Consider the following 20,173-nt stretch of genomic DNA (forward strand, 5'->3'; position numbering starts at 1 on the left):
GGAAGAGGAAACTAGAGTCAGGAAGGAAAGAGTCACCTGCCTTTCTGCTTTGGAATGTCTCTGCCTGAAGCACATGTTACTGTTTACAACATCCACAGCAAAATGGAAATAGCCTGTTTCTGCAGCCCACTGAAAAAGGTTTAAATTCCTATGATGCTGCTTGGCTGCATTCCAGAGTTCTCTTGGGCTGTTGGTGGCAGCAGGGTATTTCCAGTTGCTACAGTAAAGCTAATTCAAAATGACAGCATTGATACAGCACATCGTCAGAGAGCAACAATCGGTCACTCCTGGGAAGATGATGCTATCTGCACCCCACCCTGCATCCATCTTCTGTTCTGCTCCCCTGGTGAACAAAAGAACTTGCAACTGATTTCTGTTTGATCATATACCTGATTCGAGCCAGGATTTGGAACATTGATGATTCCAGCAGCTTGTTTGAGCTGTAAATAGCTGATAAAACCAGCCTTTAGTGACTCCGTCTGACTGACTACATCCTCCTGATCACGGCCACATGGTAATGCCAACAATAAGCAGTAATCAGTTTCCACCTAGACAACAAAAAAAAATTATCAGGTGATCTTCACTCCAACAGATATTTACTCCGCACCTGCCCAAATAACACGAGGTTTAAAGACACAGTTTTAAAAAGTTAAAACATTCGCTGCTTCAATAGCATTTGAGCATTTATATCCACAAACGTTATAACAAATATTGTGAATGCCCTTCCTAAGCCTTTTAAAGTCACTTACCGTCATTCTGCGTGCCACACCTTCCAGCTGTGTTGCCTCCAGCCGCATGCGCTGAGCAATTCTGAGAGGAGGCCCACCCTCAGGTGCTGGAAGTGACCGATGGGCCAGCACGTTGTTGCCAGACACAAAATGTAGTTGCACTGCGGCTGTGTCATTCTTCAGAGCTAGCAGACCCTGCCACACAATTGGGTATTTCTAAAGGGACAAACATTTTAAAATATAAATCACATTTGATGACCCTTTAAACGTGCAGCATTTCAGCACTATACTTGCAGGCTGTTTATGCAATGTCTTCCCTGAATTGATGTGAAAGCTCATGAATATGATGGCTTGGTACACTGTTGTATACAGTCAGCATGAGTGAGAGGAGCTATTGGTTAAGGGGATTTCTTTCAGCTAAAAATGGAAGATTACTCATCCTAGTTAGAATCTTCCTCAATGCTTCAAGGAAGTTTTCAATTAATAGCAGTTTATTCCTCTAATTCGGCCTTGAATTAGAGGAATAAAAGGATTTTTTAAAACATATTAAATTAAAAAAATGACTAGATGAAAGTATGAAACAAAGTAGAGCAGATAAGAAGCGAAAGGGTCATAAAAAATAAAGCCTAGTGATAGAGGTGGATAAGGGATCAGTTATGACCATGAAGAAACAGACCGACACCAACACAAACTTAACCAATTTCCGTATTCAAACTCAACATTTTACAAATGATTTGAAAACCTTGGGGTTATATAATTTAAAACTCACTTTTATGTTGGTTGATAAATCCAAGCTAGCCTTTTTAAACTGATGCAATATAATTGATGCTTACTGTGAGAAGCTGCACCATGTCCATAGGTCTCTGTGAGCCTGAGGGTGGTTGTGGTTCCTGCTTTCCAATGGTCTGAAGGTCCGGCCTAGACATCACAGGTGGTGGGGCTGCTCCTGGTGTTGAGGCTTGTGTTGAGATAAAAGATGGTTGTTTTGGGGTTAGGGGTTGGTGTGGTGAAGACAGTTCATGTTTGATTGGCATAGACACTCCAGTTGGAGAAGGATAGGATGTCGGATTTGCTTCTGGCTGTACCCTCTCTCTCTGTAGATGTTGCAGGTGAGGTGAGTGCAGTTCCACCTGCCCTGGTAGTCTGGTGATAGATACATGATGAGGATGCTCAGGAGCCGCAGATCCCTTGGAATCCTGGGATATTTGTGGAGTTTTACTTCTCTGGCCAGGGTGTACGTGTTCCCCTTCCGAAATACCCTATATTCAAGAATAGACGGTTTAACAAACATTGCACTGAAAATATTCCTGTATTCATTCCGCCACATCACTGGTTTTATTTACGCATTTAAGGCTGTCTGACTCCGTGACTAGGATCTCCAAATCAATGTTTCTATTCTCTACCACAGAAAGTTGTTGAGGCCAATTCACTAAATATATTCAAAAAGGAGTTAGATGAAGTCCTTACTACTAGGGGGATCAAGGGGTATGGCGAGAAAGCAGGAATGGGGTACTGAAGTTGCATGCTCAGCCATGAACTCATTGAATGGCGGTGCAGGCTAGAAGGGCCGAATGGCCTACTCCTGCACCTATTTTCTATGTTTCTAATCTGAAAGATGGTGTCAACAAAACTGCACGAGAATTTCCCTAATTCCATTGCCTCAACGACGTTGCCCAGACTGTCACCTGGAATTTGTCTTTTTACACTTACTTGTTTTGATTGTGTTATGTTGAGAATTAGCTACCATCCCACAGATTTTTTGGAACATTTGAGTTAAAGCCTTTGCTAGGAACAAAGTAATGGTTTAACACATTATGTGGAGAAACTAAAATCAGATCATTAATTGATAATTCCTCAAACAGATAATTCCTTGCAGTAACCCAGTTTGAGCTGATGCCATTCAGTTATGGAGGAAAACATTTCTACTAGCTCCCAATGCATCATTTCAAGTGGTGAAATAGTTGGGTGGGTGGGGGGGAGATTTGGAGAGAGAAATTTAGTTGATGGAGCCATCTAAGCTTAGAAAGGCTATTTATGTCGTTATGGGATCCATGCTGCACAACAATTCTTGCGTATCTATCTATAGCTGGAATATAAAAGCTCAAAGCTAAGAGAAAGTGTTGTGACCACCTGACTCAAGACAATATAAAACTCTGATGGAAATATTGTCTCTGCTCTTCCCTCCCCATCCTGGTTGAAATGACAGCCCTATCACCTTGGGCAAATGGAGAGTCAATCAATGAAGAAGATGCTCTATTTAGGCATTTAATTGGAGAACAATATTATACCATAATCTCCCCATTTAGGGACAATGACAGAGTATGACAATTTCTAACTTTATTGTGTATGTGTGTTCAGGGACAGAATTTAAAAACAGGATCTTCACCGTATCAGCCAAAAAACGCCCGGGAGTTGCAGATATTTTAAAGAATGCATAATAGGGTAAAAATATAAATTGAAACTATTTAGTCATCAAATCCATTTTCAAATAAATAATTTAAATCATCAAAACTCCTCTGATGGTGAATTATGTGGAACTATGAAAAGCTCGATCTCCTTACAATGTGACATTACTTAACAGAGATTTACAGTGTTGCCAGCACTTAGGCACCAGCTTTGGCTTAGTGGTAGCACTTGACTCGGAGTCAGAAGGTCGTGGGTTCAAGACCCACTCTAGAGACTTGAGCACGTAATCCAGGCTGACACTTAAGTGCAGAACTGAGTGCTGCACTGTCAAAGGTGCAGTCTTTTTGATGATTTGTTAAACCGAGGTCCCGTCTTCTCTCTCATGTGGACGTAAAAGATCCTATGGCACTATTTCGAAGAAGAGCAGGGGAGTTATCCCTCAATCAACATCATAAACAGATTATCTGGTCATTATCTCATTGATGTTTATGGGACCTTGCCGTGCGCAAATTGGTGGCCGCGTTTCCTACATTACAACAGTAACTACACTTCAATAGTATTGGGCAACTGGAGAGTCAATCAATGAAGATGCTTTATTTAGACATTTAATTGCAGAACAATACTATATCATAATCTCCCCACTTAGGGACAATGACAGAGTATGGCAATTTCTAACTTTATTGTGTATATATGTTCAGGGACAGAATTCAAAAACAGATGATACTAAAATCGGCTGTGTGAATGATAATGCAGAAGAAAGCTATAGACTGCAGGAAGATATCAAACAACTGGTCAGGTGGGCAGAATAGTGGCAAATGGAATTTAATCCGGAGAAGTAATGCATTTGGGGAGGGCTAACAAGGAAAGGGAATACACATTAAATGGTAGGACACCGAGAAGATTTGAGGAACAAAGGAGTGCATGTCCACAGATCTCTGAAAGTAGCAGGCCAGGTAGATAAGGTGGTTAAGAAGGCATACGGAATGCTTGCCTTTATTAGCTGAGGCATTGAATACAAGAGCAGGGGGAGGGGTTATGCTTGAACTGTATAAAACACTGGTTAGGCCACAGCTGGAGTACTGCGTGCACTTCTGGTCACCGCATTACAGGAAGGATGTGATTGCACTGGAGAGGGTACAGAGGTGATTTACAAGGATGTTGCCGGGAGTGGAGAATCTTAGCTACGAGGACAGATTGGATAGGCTGGGGTTGTTTTCCTTGGAACAGAAGAGGCTGAGGGGAGACCGCATTGAAGTGTATAAAATTATGAGAGGCCTAGACTTAGTGGCTAGAAAGGACCTATTTCCCTTAGTAGAGGGGTCAACAACTAGGGGACATAAATTTAAAGTAATTGGTAGAAGATTTAGAGGGGATTTGAGGGGAAATTTCTTCACCTAGAGGGTTGTGGGGATCTCAAACTCATAGCCTGAAAATATGGTAGAGGCAGAAACCCTCACATTTAAAAAGTACTTGGATGTGCACTTTAAGTGCTGTAACCTGCAAGGCTATGGACCAAGAACTGGAAAGTTTGTAATCTGCAAGGCTCCGGATCTAGAGCTGGAAAGTGGGATTAAGTTGGATAGCTTCTTGTTGGCCGGCACGGACACGATGGGCCGAAATGGCCTCCTTCCGTGCTGTAAATTTCTATGATTCTATGAATTGGCTATAAAGTGTCTTGTGACATCCTGAGGTTGTGAAAGGCACTATAGTTTGTTCTTTCTTTCATGCTTGGAAAAATGTGTGTACTCAGTATTTATGCACTAGAAAATTCTGAATTACAAGTGTGCAGCCAAATGGAGGCCAAATATTTCTCTAAAGGAAGGGAAACCTGAGAGTGTACGTACAAAATCTTTGAAGGTGACAGGACAGGTTGAGAAGGCTGTTAAAAAAGCATAAGGGATCATTGGTTTATAAACAACAACCTGCATTTATATAGCACCTTTAACGTAGTAAAATGTCCCAAGACGATTCACAGGAGCAATTAACAAAATTTGATTCGGAGCCACATAGAGATATTAGGACAGGTAACCAAAAGTTTGGCTAAAGAAATAGGTTTTAAGGAACGCCTTAAAGGAGGAGAGAAAGGTAAAGAGATAGAGGTTTAGGGAAGGAATTCCAGAGCTTAGGCTGCTAAAGGCATGGCCACTAATGGTGGAGCGATTAAAATCGGAGAAACACGAGGCCAGAATTGGAGGAGCGCAGCAATCTCAAGAGGGTTGTCGGGCTGGAGGTTGCAGTGATAAGGAGAGGCAAGGCCATGGAGGGATTGGAAAACAAGGATGAGAATTTTAAAATCGAGGCATTGCTGGACCGGGAACCAAGGTAGGTCAGCGAGCATAGGGGTGATGGGTGAACGGGACTTAAGGTGAGTTAGGATACGGGCAGCAGAGTTTCGGATGAGCAAAAGTTTATTTAGAGTGGAGGATGGGAGGCCAGCCAGGAGAACATTGGAATAGTTGAGTCTAGAGGTAATAAAAGCATAGATGAGCGGCAAATGAGCTAAGGCAGATGCGGAGACGGATTATGTTACAGAGGTGGAAGTAGACAGTCTTGGTGATGGAAGATATGGGCTACGAAGCTCAGTTCAGGGTCAACTGGGACGCCACAGTTGCTAACAGTCTGATTCAATGGCTAGGGAAATGGATGGAGTCAGTGGTGAGGCCCGAAGACAATGGTTTCAGTCTTCCCAATATTTAGTTGGAGGAAATTTCTGCTCATCGAATACTGGATGTCGGACAAGTAGCGTGACAAATCAGAGGCTGTAAAGGGGTCGAGAGAGGTGGTGTTGAGGTAGAGCTGCGTGTCGTCAGTGTACAAGTGGAACCAGACGTTGTGTGTTTGAATGATGTCGCAGAGAGGCAGCATGTTGAGAAAAGGATGGGGGGGGGGGGGCCAAGGATAGATCCTTGGGGACTCCAGAGATAAAGGTGCAGGAGTGGGAAGAGAGGCATAAAGTACAAAAACAAGGAAATTATGCTAAACCACTATAATCACTGGTTAGGTCCCAGCTGCAATAGTGTCCAATTCTGGGCATCGCACTTTAGGAAGGATGTCAAGGCCTTCGAGAGGTGAGAGCAGACTTACTAAAATGGTACCAGGGATGAGGGACTTCAGTTACGGGGAGAGACTAGAGAAGTGAGATTTTACTCCTTAGAGAAGAGAAAGCTATGAGAAGATTTAATAAAGGCATTGAAAATCAAAAGGCATTGAAAATCATGAAGGGGTATGAGAGAGTAAATAAGAAGAAACGGTTTCCACTGGCAGAAAAGTCGGTAACCAGAGGTCACAGGTTTAAGGTAATTGGCAAAAGAGCCAGAGGTGAGATGAAGAGAATTTCTTTTACATTGCGAGTTATGGATGACCTGGAATGCACTGCCTGAAAGGGTGGTGGAAGCAGATTCAATAGAGAATTGGATAAGAACTTGAAGCGAAGAAAATTTCAGGACTATGGGGAAAGAGCAGGGGAGTGGGACTAACTGGATCACTCTTTCAAGGAGCCGGCACAGGCACAATGGGCTGAATGGCTTCCTTCTGTGTTTTATGATTCCATAATTTAATGAATTCTTCGACAGTATCAGCTGTGGCTCAGTGGGTAGCACACTCGCTGAAGTCAGAAGGTTGTGGGTTCAAGTCCCACTACAGAGACTTGAGCACATAAATCTAGGCTGACATTTCAGTGCAATACTGAGGGAGTGCTGCACTGTCAGAGGTGCTTTATTTTGGATGAGACATTAAACCAAGGCCCCATTTACTCTCTCAGGTGGACGTAAAAGGTCCCATGGCACTATTTCCCTGGTGTCCTAGCCGATATTTATCCCTCAATCAATGTAACAAAAACAGAGTTATCTGGTCATTATCACCTTGCTGTTTGTGCGAGCTTGCTGTGCACAAATTGGCTGCCACGTTTCCCACATTACAACAGTGACTACACTCCAAAAGTACTTTATTGGCTATCCGGTGGTCATGAAAGGTGCTATATAAATACAAGTCTTTTTTAATGTAAATTAGGCACTGTAACTAATGCAGCTTCTAAAAACTGACAAAAAATGGCAGCAAGAATCCCAAAAGTTGGCTCACTTCATGACTTGCTAACAGGGAATAGTGAGCACCCAGAGAACTGCTGAATGTAGACATTTTCAGCACAGTTGTTATTGTTTATTTCAGAAGTTGCATTGCACTCCGTCATTCATTTCACTCACCGGCAAACGTACCGTAGATAAGAATAACTGTAAAACAAAAAAGGTTTCATGGAAGAAAGGTGTGAAAATTAGGGGAAAAAAATGCTGGAATTACCTGAGGAGTCATGCTGCGTGATGGCAAGTTTATTCCAGCAAATTGTGGATGACTGAGGTGAGAAGGATGGAAATTCCGCAGTTCTTGATACACACGTGGATAGTCATGGAAGGAACTAGGGACTTGATGCATGAGCTGAACGCCGTGGGAGACCATTACAGACTGAGACATGGGTAATCCAGGGGGGACATTGATCAATCGGGCTTCACTGTGAGGTGACTTTGCCATTTTCACTTCAGATGTTTTAGGGGCCTCTTTTGCTGGCTGGGGGGTTTTACTAGCAGGAGGAGTTTTAACGGGTCCTTCAGGCGTCCTGGCTTGTCTGGCCTCACTGTGGACATCGCCTACAGCCGTCATAGGTGGGTACATCATCCGAACATCACGCAGGAGCATCTCCTGGGGCACATTGTATTGGTCCAATCGCAAACCTCCAGGATGGATTCTGTAGTCTGGCTGCATTACAAGGACATCAGGCTGTAAAGGACCTGACCCTCTTCTAAGTGGATGATAATGTAGTAATTCTTCATCAGTTTGATGTTGATTGGATATCTGAGGCATACACAAGTCCCTGATAACTGTTGACTGCGGCGTGTTTGATCGTGGCGAACGTAGTTCCATCTGAGGTTGCAGGACAGCCCTAGGGGAGGGATGGTGAGTCTCGGGCCGTATGCCATAGGGAATACCTGGTACTGAAGGAGCATTCATTCTTGCATCACCCTGAGAAAGATGTCCTAAGGAGACCACCTGAGTCTGCGTCACACTGTGAGGAGGCATAATGACCGACTGCTCTGGCAAATGGACACCAGGAACAAACTGTGTCATAGTGAGACCAGCATTCAGAACCATGTTAGCATTCATTGACTGGGAAGCAGATGAGGTGCTACTAGGCTGGCATACTTTAGGAAATGGAGAGGGGGAATGAACTGACGTACGTGGGGAATGGGGTTCCTGTTTAATGGAAACAGGCAGGGGCAGAGCTCGTTCTGTTGGGGTGCCACGCCCAGAACTGATGTGGTTAGTGTCTGATTGCATTTTACTTGGCATAGCAGCATGGTGAGGGCTGATTCCTGGGCTCAGGTTTGACTGCTGTGTTACTTTCACGCCTTCAATTTTGGGAATGACTGGTTCGCCACCTTTTTTATTAGTAGATACGATGTTCGGCAGAAGATTGTAGACAATCTTAACTGTTCCTGGTTGAGAGGCCGTTAGTGTACCAGAATGGATAGTAGATTCAGATTTTTCTGGGATCTGATGCTCCTGTTTAACACTTGAAATCACAGGCGATGTGTTATAAGGCTGAGAGCCACCATGTCCTGCAAGTATGCTTGAGGAATGAGTGCCAATCACATTGCTGTAGCCTGTTGGATTTTGTGACCCCTTTGTCAAAGGCTGAGATTGTGAAACTGGCTCCTGTTTGGCTTGTGACTTGGATACAGATTGCTGAAATTCTATATCTACTGCACTAGCAGGTGGAATCTGACTGATTGGAGCACTTATTCGTTGAGGACCTTCTGTCTTCTGGCCTGAGTAACTCAGTACCACAACCCCTTCCGAGGTATTTACTCTCAGACCTGGACTTGAGCCCTGGTTTAATGGGATATTATCCACTGGCCTAGATTCATCCCCAATAAATGCCACTGTCCCAAGCTTGTACCTGCTATTTTCAGTCAAGTTCGATCTATATTTCTGTTTGGTCAGTGACACAGTTGGGAGACTCGGTGACTGAGATGGAAGGTTGGCTGGGCCTCGGCTGTTTACTGTCACTTTTGCCATTTCCTCTTGGTCTAAACTTGGCGGCATTCTGCTTATCACAGAAGTAACTTTGGGTGAGATCAAAGAACTTGCAAATTTTTCTTTTTCATTAAACGTTGGCACCTCTGCCAATTGTTGCCCTCCAATACTGCTTGGTGGAATTGCAGGCTTCTCATCCAAGACCAGCTTGTTAACTTCACTTGCAGTGAAAGTGTCTTCTGTCCGAACTGAAGTCAGTGGCTCATTTATAGCTGTAGTAACAAATGTGGTAGATGCATCTTTAGCCGACACATATTTCGGCTCCATGAGAATTTTCCTCAATGTACTGGAGTTGGTGTCAAGGTCAGAAGCTTTGGTGTCTGGGGGAGGAGCAGCAGGAGGGGGCGTGGAACAAGCACGGGATGCCTCATGCCTTGACATCCACTCTGGCACAGCCCCAGAACTAGCATGTGTAGTTCCTAAGACAGGTGCTGGAGTTACTGAAATCTTTGCAGTAGTCGTGGTAGGGAGAGCATTAATAGCTACTCTTGACATGCTTTGTTTTGGTTGAGCTTCAGGTGTATAGTCAGTGAGTTGCTTTAGTTTAAAATATGGAGGACTTTTGTTATCTTCATTACATGCTGAAGAATGCAGTGGATCCTGAGGTGAAATAGCTTCAGTTGCTGACTCCTTATCTGATTCAGAGACTTTCATACATTCAGGTTTACTCTCTTCTAATCTAGTCAGGTTGTCTATATCACTCTTGGGAACACAAAGTGGTTCCACCACTGTTTTTGTTGTACATTTTTCAAAAATGGTTTCTGCTGTAACACTGTTTTGCTTTATGTCTGTAGAAACAGGCACTGGTTCAGGTTCAGAGCTATTACCATCCGCTAGTTCCCCCTTCCTGCTAGTGCTTCCTCGCCTAATACGTCTCGACATTCTTGGTTTTGAACGTCCTCTACGACTTGGAGTCCGTGGGACTTCAGCAGGTTCTGGCAATGGAACGTTCTCAGTTTTCTGAGACATAGTTCCAGATGGCTGGAGACACACGTCAGCATCTTTTGCCTCGGCCACTGTAGTCAATAAAGCAGATCTGGAAACTGAACCAATTGAAACTGCAGATTGACTGTCCACAGCTTGACTTTTAGAAGACAAACTGTCTGAGGACAGAGCTGGGGAAACAACACTGTCTGTTGAGATGGGAGTTTTAGAAACCACACACTCTGCTGAGATGGGAGCTTTAGAAATCACACTCTCCACTGAGACAGGGGCTTTAGATATCACACTTTCCACGGAGATGGGAGCTTTAGATATCACATTCTCCACGGAGATGGGAGCTTTAGATATTACACTCTCCACGGAGGTGGGAGCTTTAGATATCACACTCTCCACGGAGATGGGAGCTTTAGAAAGCTTGCTCTCCAATGAGACAGGAGCTTTAGATATCACACTCTCCACTGAGACAGGAACTTTAGAAAGCTTGCTCTCCACTGAGACAGGAACTTTAGAAAGCTTGCTCTCCACTGAGACAGGAACTTTAGAAACCTTGCTCTCCACTGAGACTGGAGCTTTAGAAATCACACTGTCTGTTGAGGCGGTGTCTACTGGAGCAGTAGCTTTAGAAACTGCACTGTTTGCTGAGGTAGGAGCTTTAGAAATCATGCTGTCTGTTGAGGTGGGAACTTCAGAAACTAGGCTTTCGACTGAAGAGGAAACTTCTGGAGCTGTACTCTCGGCTGAAGCAGGAGATTTAGAAACGGAGCGGCTTGAGGCAGGGACTTTAGATACCATACGGCCCGAAGCTGGGATCTTTGATACCAAGCGGTTTGAGGACGGAGCCTTTGCCAACAAACGGCCTGAGGCACCAGCTTCTGTATTGGACTCCAATATGTTCACAATTGCCTGATCAGTTTCGGGTTGCAACGTGTCTGGGGGTGTAGGGAGCACTATTTGATCTTCAGAGACACCTGCCACAGTTTGTTCAGCAGGGTATCTTGGAGCAGATGGGAAGCTATCTGGTTCTGCTGATTCGTCTGCAATAATGGAGTCAATGGCTGCTGCAAGCTCAGTTTCACTAGCCTGATGAGCAGGCTTTTCCACTTCTTCCTCTGGTCTAACATCTGGCTCATCTGTACTTTCTTTGTAAGGATGTACGGTTGGGATTTCTGTTAATTTTGCAATGTTCTCCACAGCTCTTTCAAGTTCTATCTGCTTAGCACGTTGCACAGCTTCTGGCGAACACTCAAGTTTTGGGATTTCTTTTTCTGGTGATTTGGGTGGTTCTGAAAATGGATTACCTGTTTCTTCTTTAATGAGCTCAGGCGACTGATTATCATTTTTTAATTGGTCTTTCTTTGTTGTCCCAGTCACCTCGCCATCACTTGGCTCAAGAACACCTTTTACTTCTTCAGTGCTAAGTCTTATTTCCAAATTTCGTAGACACATTTTATCTTCACTGATCTTTGCATTCCTCCCTCTCCCAGACTTTGATTTTGATCCTTTTTCTAAAGATCTTTTTTCTACCAGCTCACCTGGACTGTTATCTGAAGGACACTTCTCTAATGCACCATCATTTTTGTCAGATTTTTGGTCACTTACTATTTCATTTCCCTCAAGCGAGGTTTTGATAATATTCTCACTTGTTGAACTTTGCTCAACTAAGGACTCTGCAACATCATCTGTATGTTCAACAGAAACATCAGCTGTTCTTGGTTCTGTTTTTACTCCTTTCTTTCCTATGTGGCTGCTAGGAACAGCTGAAGCTGGTGAAGAATGACTCTGTTGAACTTTCTGTGATCGAGGTGACTTCCACCCTTCGACAGGTTTTGCACTTTCAGTACTGTCTTTAGTTTCTGTTTCCTCAACTTCTTGTTTCACCTGCTCAGCTTTAAAACATGGCATCTCTTCACCTGGTCTACGGCGGGATTTGGGAGGTCTTCCCCGGCGTGCTGGAGTTTGTACATTTGATGATTCTTGAACTTCTTTTTCGCCCCTTTTCCTGGTTGACCGGGATGTATCTGTTGAGTCTTTTATTAGAGATGGACCATCATCAACCGTGGCATAAACTGACCGCACATTTCTGCGTCTTGTTCTACCTAAAGGTAGACTTGGCTCAGAAGTTTCTGACTCAGGGGCAGAACTTGGAGACTTTGCTGTGTTTTTGGAGACCTTTTCTATGTCCAATTTCTGTTCCTGAAGTTTCTGAGCATCACCACGAGGCGAGGACGACCGCTTAAGCTTTTCACGATCTATCCTCTCACTTTTTCTTGTGACAGGCTTTTCTGTAATGGTTGTAGTGATTGCTTGAAGTGGCGTCTTTGTTCTTTTACTTTTGGAAGTCTTTTTCTTATCTACTTCATTGTCAGAAATCTGTGGACGGACCTCCGAATGCTCTTCTTTCTGGCTGATATGCAGCTCAACAGTGATAGGAGGACTCTTGTCATCTTTGTGCTCATTTGGTACAACCTCTCTTTGGATAGGTTTGGAGGAGTCTGCATTGAACTCTAGCACTTCAGGTTCTGTATTTGTGCAGATTTCTTGTAGATCAGCTCCCCCTGGAGTTGGTGGTTTGGTATCCAAATAAGAGGGATGTTCTCTAACCGCTGATTCCTGCTCAGTAGCCACTAGATCTGAAGTAACATTTGCATCTAATTGCTTGTTTACAACAGGTTCCATTTCTTCACAGGGGCTTACACTAACAATGACAGGTTTCGCTGCATCAGCTGCAGGGGCAGGTTCTGTACGATTCTCCACTGAGCTGGAAACTATGTTTTCCGCCACCAATGCTTCATTCGCTGCTTTATTCTGAACTGTTTCTTGCTTTTCAGGAGGTACAGCCTGGGAATTTGTGGTAGGAGGTGGTGGTGGTATTATTAAAGACCTCAAAGGAGGCATTGTATTCTTTAAATCTGATTCTTTCAATTCAGACACAGGCTCCGGTGTTTTAGGCTGAACTTCTTTCTCAATTTCTCGTCGCTCAAGTTCCTTTGGTTTCTGATCCTTTTCCTTTTCTTTCTGTTGCATACGTGTCAATTCAATGAATCGACTGTGAAACAAGACTACAGGTTCCTGTATCAATTCTAGAGTGTTATTGGAGCCATCTACAGATCCCTGCCTTCCAAACAATCTACCAGAAATTACATCCAGATCATCTTCCTTCCTTTCAAGGTGTTGTAAGCGTTTTGAATCCTGCTCAAAAATTGAGCTATGCAGGAAACGGGAAGCAAATAGTTCCTGTCTCTCCTGTTCATCTTCTTTATGGTCTTCTTTCTTTTCATCTATTTTGCCTTCAGAATCTGTTCTAATTTTTTTCTTTTTCATGTACCAAGAGGGAATTGGCCTTGGTGCTGATTCAACCTTTTCCTTATCTTTGTCTTTCCTAAAGCTGGCAAACCTAGAATCTCGATCCAGGAACGACCAATTTTCTTCTCTGGATGAAGAGAGAGATTTTGCCCTTTCAAGTAAAGCCTTGGTGTCAGGAGTAATTGTCTTGTCAAGTGCAAATGAGTAGAATTTATTCCTTTCTAGAGAGCTAGACAGCTTTATGTCTGATAGCCTATCCTCCTTATTCCGCAGAAATAAAGGTAATCTAGAACTTTCAAAAGATGTTGAAGCTTTAGGTGAATGAGATTTATGTTCATTATCCTCATCAGAATCAGATGGTACCTCACCTGGTTCCAGCTCACGCACAGAACGTTTTCGAATACCGTCTCGCTTTATAATGCTACTCGGAAAGCTAACGTCAGGTCTACTTGCATCTGGTTTTAGACGCATTTCCCAACGAGGTGTCTCTTCTTCTGAGCTCTGAGACATTATTTTATTTCTAGCCAAGTCTAGAATTTGTTCTCGCTTATTTGGCTCATAAGCATTGCATTTTAAAGGCTCCTCTCTAACAGGAACTTGAATGGTGGAGTCCAGTTTTGGAGAATCTTTAGATTCTTTTGGTAGCAATGTCTGATGTGAGGAGTCAGAGTTATCATCCTCATCTTGATAAGACAGAATATGACGAAATCCAGGGGAAAGGACAGTTTTTTCGGAATCTTCACTTAGCTGACGAGAACTCCTGTAATTTCTTTCTCGTTTCATGCTAATTTCAAAGTCAAACTGATCAGTTTTTCTCCGTTTAACTGGAGGAGAGTCATCTGTGACATCCTGAGGTGGCTTCCCCACTTCATGAACCAAACTTCTTCTCTCAAATTCATCTGCATTTTCTTTCCTGGGGCTGTTGTATTTTTCAGATTTTGCCATCTCCATTTCCTGTTGCTGTTTAAGCCTGCGGTTCTGCTCCATCTGTTTCCTATAACTTTGAGTGTAATCAATATCAATCCCAAGTTTCTCTTCTGCATCGGCGGTCTGTAATTTCTCATGGGTGGACTTGTGATCATTTGTGTCCTCAGAGTTACCACTGTACTTTCTCTTCCGTTCCTCTCTTTTAATCTCCCCTTCCCCTGGCATCTCATCAAGATGTGGAGGCAATGGCTGAAGAATTCCCTTATTCAGAGGCTTTGCTGTGTTCAGTTTCTTCAATCCAATTTCTTGAATTTCCACTGGTTCTTCAGATGCCTCGCTTAATCTGGATTGTGCTTCTATGCTGGGCCGCAAGCCAATCCCTATAGAAACACTGGCAGACTCCTGGCCTTCTCTGGGGCTGAATACTGGAATTAGTTTTTCTTGTTTGACTTTTCTGTGCTCCCTTTTGAGTAATTCTTTCCGCACAGGCCTTCGGTCCAAATCTCCTTCTTTACCCACTGTAGGCACTTCTCTCCAGGCTGCCAGATCAGGTTGCTTTTTTAGGCCTAGTCGCAGTTCCTCTTCCTCTTGACTGCCTCGCTTAACCTCTAACTTCTGCCTGTCTGTTCTTAAAGTTGGATCTGCAAAACGCCTCTTCCTAGCCTCCAGTTTGTCGATATCCATTGCATTAGGTGCTTCAGGACACGGTTCTGGTTTGAGGTTCTTTTTATGCTTGATTTTCACTTCCTTATCCACAACCTCTATTTGGCTGGCAAGCAGTTTCTCTTTTGGCATTTTTGGCCTGGTAGGTTCCAATTTTGACAGCTCTGTTTTTGTCTGATCGAGTCGAGTTAACTGTACTTTATTCTGTTCTGCAGACGGAGATTTGACAGCGTCATTCTCTGGCTTGCCTCTTGGTTTCTCTACAACAGAGGGCTCAATCAATTTTGCCTCTCTCTCCTTTACACGAGTTAACACTACACAAGGAATTAAATCCAAACGATTTTTTGAAGCTCCGTCTTTCTCTGCTTTTTCTTTCCCTTGTTTTATTTTACCCCTCTGTCCATCAGGATTTAGATCCCTATCTATTTCTTGGTCTGTTTCAGAAGACGGGGAACTTGGAGATGGAGGTTTCACCTTCCGTATTTTGAGCTTCTCGACTTTCTCTTTCTTATCCAGTTTCTCCACTTCAGATTTTTCAATTTTTTTTGTTCTTTCCAGTTTCTCGGTCTTTTCTTTCCTTTGGGTCCGTTTGTCAGCTCTTTCAGGTTCAAACGGACGATCTTTTTCCTTTTCATTTTTGTCATAACGGTCTAGTCGGATTTTGTCTGGTTTATCAGCTTTATCGTATCGAGGGGGTGACAGTGAGCTGCAGCTACCACTACGGTCTGAGGATCGACTGTATATTCTGCGTTCAGAGTCCATGCTGTCACTCTGATGCCTCTCAGACTGCGCTGGTGATGCACTGCAACTCTGGGCTCTTCTTGAGTGTGTTGGACTTTGGCTTCGTTCACAAGTTCGCCTTTCATGATCTCGTTCTCTATCAGATTCGTAACGTTCTCTCTCTCGTTCCCTTTCTCGCTGTCTGTAACTGTACTCCCTTATGTCCTGTTCGTATGGATCTCTATAGTCTCTATATTCCCGTGGATCTTCATAATAGCGAGGATCATAATAATCACCCTGGTAAGGATCCCATTCAGCATAAAAATCTCTACTTCTTGCACGATAGTCCCTACGAGGGTCTTCAGGAAATACAGCAGCTGGTCCCCTAACCGCATCAAAGTAAGCACGATCTGCAGGATACTCGTGGTATGATCCCCTCCGATCCTCCCTACTAATGAAAGAAATATACATTAATTCAAATGTCATTTAAAAAAAAAAATCAATGGCTGTATAAAATTAATGTGTCTGTAAGAGAAAGCGAGAAATGAATGTGGGAAGAGGATTCTTTCAACTTCTATGATGGCTTAGTGGGGAACTGTACTGCCTTAGCTAGTACCGAAACTAAAGGTCCCAGATTTGATCCCTGGTCTGTTGGCTAATCTCAACTGAAGCATTGCTTGATGCTGCACGATTGAATCTCTTCAGTAGGTTGTGGGGAGGGGGGGGGGCGGGGGCAGTGGATCTGTCAGTTTTCCTACCCTTGGATCCCAATTGTAAAGTGCCTACGTGTGGATGATGGTTGAAGGGAGACTTAGGCTCAAATGTGATGTCCCACTTTCTACCAGGTTGATTAATCTGACAGCACTCACTATTTGAGCTCACACATGAATTGCCACTTGGGGTGCATACAGGAGAGGAGTAAATTGTGGAGACATGGGGTTTGGCAGGGGGGCGGGGGGGGGGGAAGAGAGAGAATTGAAATAATTTGTTTTTCTACATAAATACAATTCTGTTACGCAGCTTTCTTCCACAGGACTAGAGGGAAACATTTAAAATGGGACTAGAACTTGTAAAATAATTTTGAGGCTTTGTTAATTTGTAAATTTCTGTTCCTTTCTGTAAGTATTAGATGTACTTTAGGTCCCACACATGGAAAACAAACCAATTCTACTAAAAATGGATCAACTCCCTGATAAGGTTTCCTTCATTCTTTGAATGGTATATATTCTCCACCCACCATAGGAGTCAAATGTAGCTGGACACCTTTCTGGGTGTTATCAAGATGTACTGCTAAATAGACTGGTCCCCCTTGGAGGGATCATATTTATTTTGATTTTGCCTAAATACACAACTCAGCACTAAGTCAGATGCTTTGCATAGGTGAGTCATGGAGACAGCCAACGGCAAGCAGTCACGTATATTGAGATGGACGACTCCAGACTGGTTGTAAACGGTCTTTCTTTTGCTTTTGCTGTTTCTCAATTTTGTCTTGAATAATGTGAGATATACTGTTTAGTTGCTCTTTACGGGGTTTAGTTTGAGAACTCAAGACAAACGTGACGGGCAGTGGTGATATGTTTCACAACAAACATTTTATGCTTCAGGAATGCTCATCAACAATGGTAAATGGGCTAACACATTTTACATTTATTTAAAACTCTTGGCAGAAGTTGGTGTTGATATACTCTCCCAACCTTGTTTTTTTATGATGTAGGCAATACATTTCATGGGTTACTGCTGATAGACGTACCAAATGATAGCTCAGCTTGAAGAAGACTTCTGCTGAGAGTTAGAATTCCAATTTTCTACCTCAAGCCAATTAAGTTTGTTTTGCTTGTGCTCATTTGTTTTGCCTGGTCTTATAGCTCTCTATATGGCTACCTAGAGAGCTAACAGCTGTTACCATATAATTTGGAAAGACTACTGCTTGCAGCTAAACATGTAAACCTGTTAACTGTGTCAAGTTTTATTTGCTTTTTTCTATAGTTTGAAAGGGCAGCATTGCTTTGGTGATATTTGCTCTTGAGAATTGGTAAATTCAGAATTCCAGGGAAATAAAATCTGAAATGGATGAAAACAGACTTCTGGCTCTGGAAACAGAATACACTTGCAAACTGTGTAAAAACTATAAGGACTATCCCTAATGTAACCTATGTAGCCCAAGGAACAAAGAACACAACCTCTTTAGCTGGGGAAAAGTGACTTGGCTCAATGCTGAAGCTCTGGGTCCTTATATGACATGGGAGACAGAGACTGCATGGAGCACTACCCATCTACATCATATTTCACGTGAGTGATAAGCACAAGGTTTCCCCAGAACCAATAAAGATAGCCATAACTCCTCAAATGACAAACTCTCATCATTTTATGTTCGTGTTAATAAAACACGGTTTACAGCCTAATCCAAAATCACTGGGGGTTAATTTTCTAATTGTTTGTGCATAACTGGCCCACCCATTACCATTCTAGTCTCAACAGTGCAAACTCATGAATAAACCAATCCCGAGGTAGTCCGCGTCCTGCTGACCATCCCGTGAGCAGCCAAGCAAGCAAAGTAATCACCTAATGATCCACAGAACTTGCACTGTTGTGAGAAGTCTCAATCAGTCCTTGCTGACTGAGGAAAGGGTCTAGGAATAATTAATCTACAAATCAAACTGGTCACTTTGAAGTTGTGTAATCATTTAACAACTTTTAATACATGCAATTTCTAAATAACTGTTGAGAAATTACATTTATTTTACACAGCTGTGGTTTAAGATTCGAGTCCCATAACTGGGCAATTTAAAGTTTCTGTCCTGACAATCGAAGACTCTCAGATTGATGGATACTGGAGTGATTGTTTTGTTTTTAAAAACTCATTTGGTCTTAACTGCATTATCCCAAGTATACTTATGAATGGAGTTTAAAATGTTAGTAGTGTATGAGTAGGGCCAGTTAGACACCCAGCTGAAAAAGGCTCGAGTTTTTAGTTTTAAATAATGCTATTAGACAAAAGCAACAATTATATTATGCAGAAAGCCATTTCCTTTCCTCAAGACGGTATGTCTTCATTAATTTACAAGTCACGATTGTTCATATGTTTGTCTGCCAAAGTTAACTGAAATTCCTGGATTAAATAGCTGTAACAAATGAATCAAAAATTTCAAACATCGTCCATGCATTTAGTAATTCTACAGTGAAAGACCAACACTTTGACACGACAGTTCTTCTTATCAGTCAAAAAAACTTAAAAAAAAACATTTTCACTTGCCTTCTCTCAGCAAAAATTTCATATAAATCTCTGATATCCTGTCCTGAGACTTCCATAGAACGATAAAATGCCAACTGACTCTCACGGTTTGCAAAATCCACCTACAAGGAAGAAGTCTCATTGTTAGACATTAAAAGCTGATGCAACACTTACTAAACAAGGAAAAAAAACATACAATAACAACTGGATATTTGATTGCAAAGTTGAACTGGCAGCAAATGGTGTTGTTTTACATGCTTCTGGTCCTTGCAAGGCATTAAACTGTTTTTCCAGTTTGCTTGCCAACTACAATACCACTTTGAACTGCAGGATGCCAATAGTGTGTGCTTTTTAACATTGCAAAATGCCAATTTGAACTTGCTGTTTTTTTTCTTCAGATTTTAACCTTACAATCCCCTTCGATACTTGCTAGTACTTCATGCTCTGGTTTTGCACAGAATGCATCTTGCCCTTTGTCTCATGCAATGCCATGGAATGGGGGAGGGGTGGGAAGGGATGTGTGTGCATGTGTCTGTGAAAAGATAGGGAACACTGCTGTATACATGTACCTTTGCAGAGAGAGAGAGAAAGAGAGGATATATAAGAGTGAAGAGAACAAGAAGTGCACTGTTAGTATCCCCATGAACTCTCTCATACTAACCTTTATTCTATTTCCTCCAATCTTCCTGCCCTTGGTCTCCTGCACCGCTGTTTGTGCACATTCAATTTCATCGTACAACACCAGAGCCATTCCTTTCTGACGATCCAACACAATCTGTCCCAGGAGGTAAAGAAAGAAGTCAGCTAGTTCCCTGAACAGGAATGGCAAGTAACTGATTGATATACAGCAGAACCCCTTTAGAACACTGTCTTGGAGATCCACACAAATGTGTATCAGGAGAAGGGGCAAGTTATAGAGATGGTGTTTGACATAATTTGCCTGCAAGTAAGAGCGCCATAAATAGAGTGGGCTATCAGAGGTCTTACCAATGGAGATTAAAGTGAAAGATGTACTTTAAAAAGCAGGTTTTATATAGCTTGTCCATAATGAGGAACCTGTAACAAAATCTGTTATTAGAGAGGAAGTGTATCAGAGAGTGATGTAACGAATGGCAGATTGATAGATGGGTCATAGATATAGAGTATGCTATATTGAGGAGATAGTGTA

At 42.7% G+C, this 20,173-nt stretch overlaps 1 protein-coding gene across 7 annotated transcripts in view; it reads right to left on the reverse strand.

The window, feature by feature from the left end:
- Window positions 1–20,173, reverse strand: part of spen (spen family transcriptional repressor) — a 107,811-nt gene that overhangs the window by 1,767 nt on the left and 85,871 nt on the right. For 5 of the 7 annotated variants that reach the window (XM_070860271.1, XM_070860269.1, XM_070860270.1 and 2 more), the window contains 6 exons: window positions 19,667–19,780; window positions 19,027–19,127; window positions 7,428–16,224; window positions 1,562–1,987; window positions 750–944; window positions 390–548 (listed from right to left, as the gene is read on the reverse strand). In XM_070860271.1, coding sequence (XP_070716372.1) covers window positions 390–548; window positions 750–944; window positions 1,562–1,987; window positions 7,428–16,224; window positions 19,027–19,127; window positions 19,667–19,780 — 9,792 coding nt within the window. The remainder of the gene's footprint in view (window positions 1–389; window positions 549–749; window positions 945–1,561; window positions 1,988–7,427; window positions 16,225–19,026; window positions 19,128–19,666; window positions 19,781–20,173) is intronic. The other 2 variants (XM_070860268.1, XM_070860272.1) reach the window with 2 other exon arrangements.

This window comes from Pristiophorus japonicus, chromosome 18, assembly GCF_044704955.1.
Source record: "Pristiophorus japonicus isolate sPriJap1 chromosome 18, sPriJap1.hap1, whole genome shotgun sequence".
In the NCBI taxonomy this organism is placed as follows: domain Eukaryota; kingdom Metazoa; phylum Chordata; class Chondrichthyes; family Pristiophoridae; genus Pristiophorus; species Pristiophorus japonicus.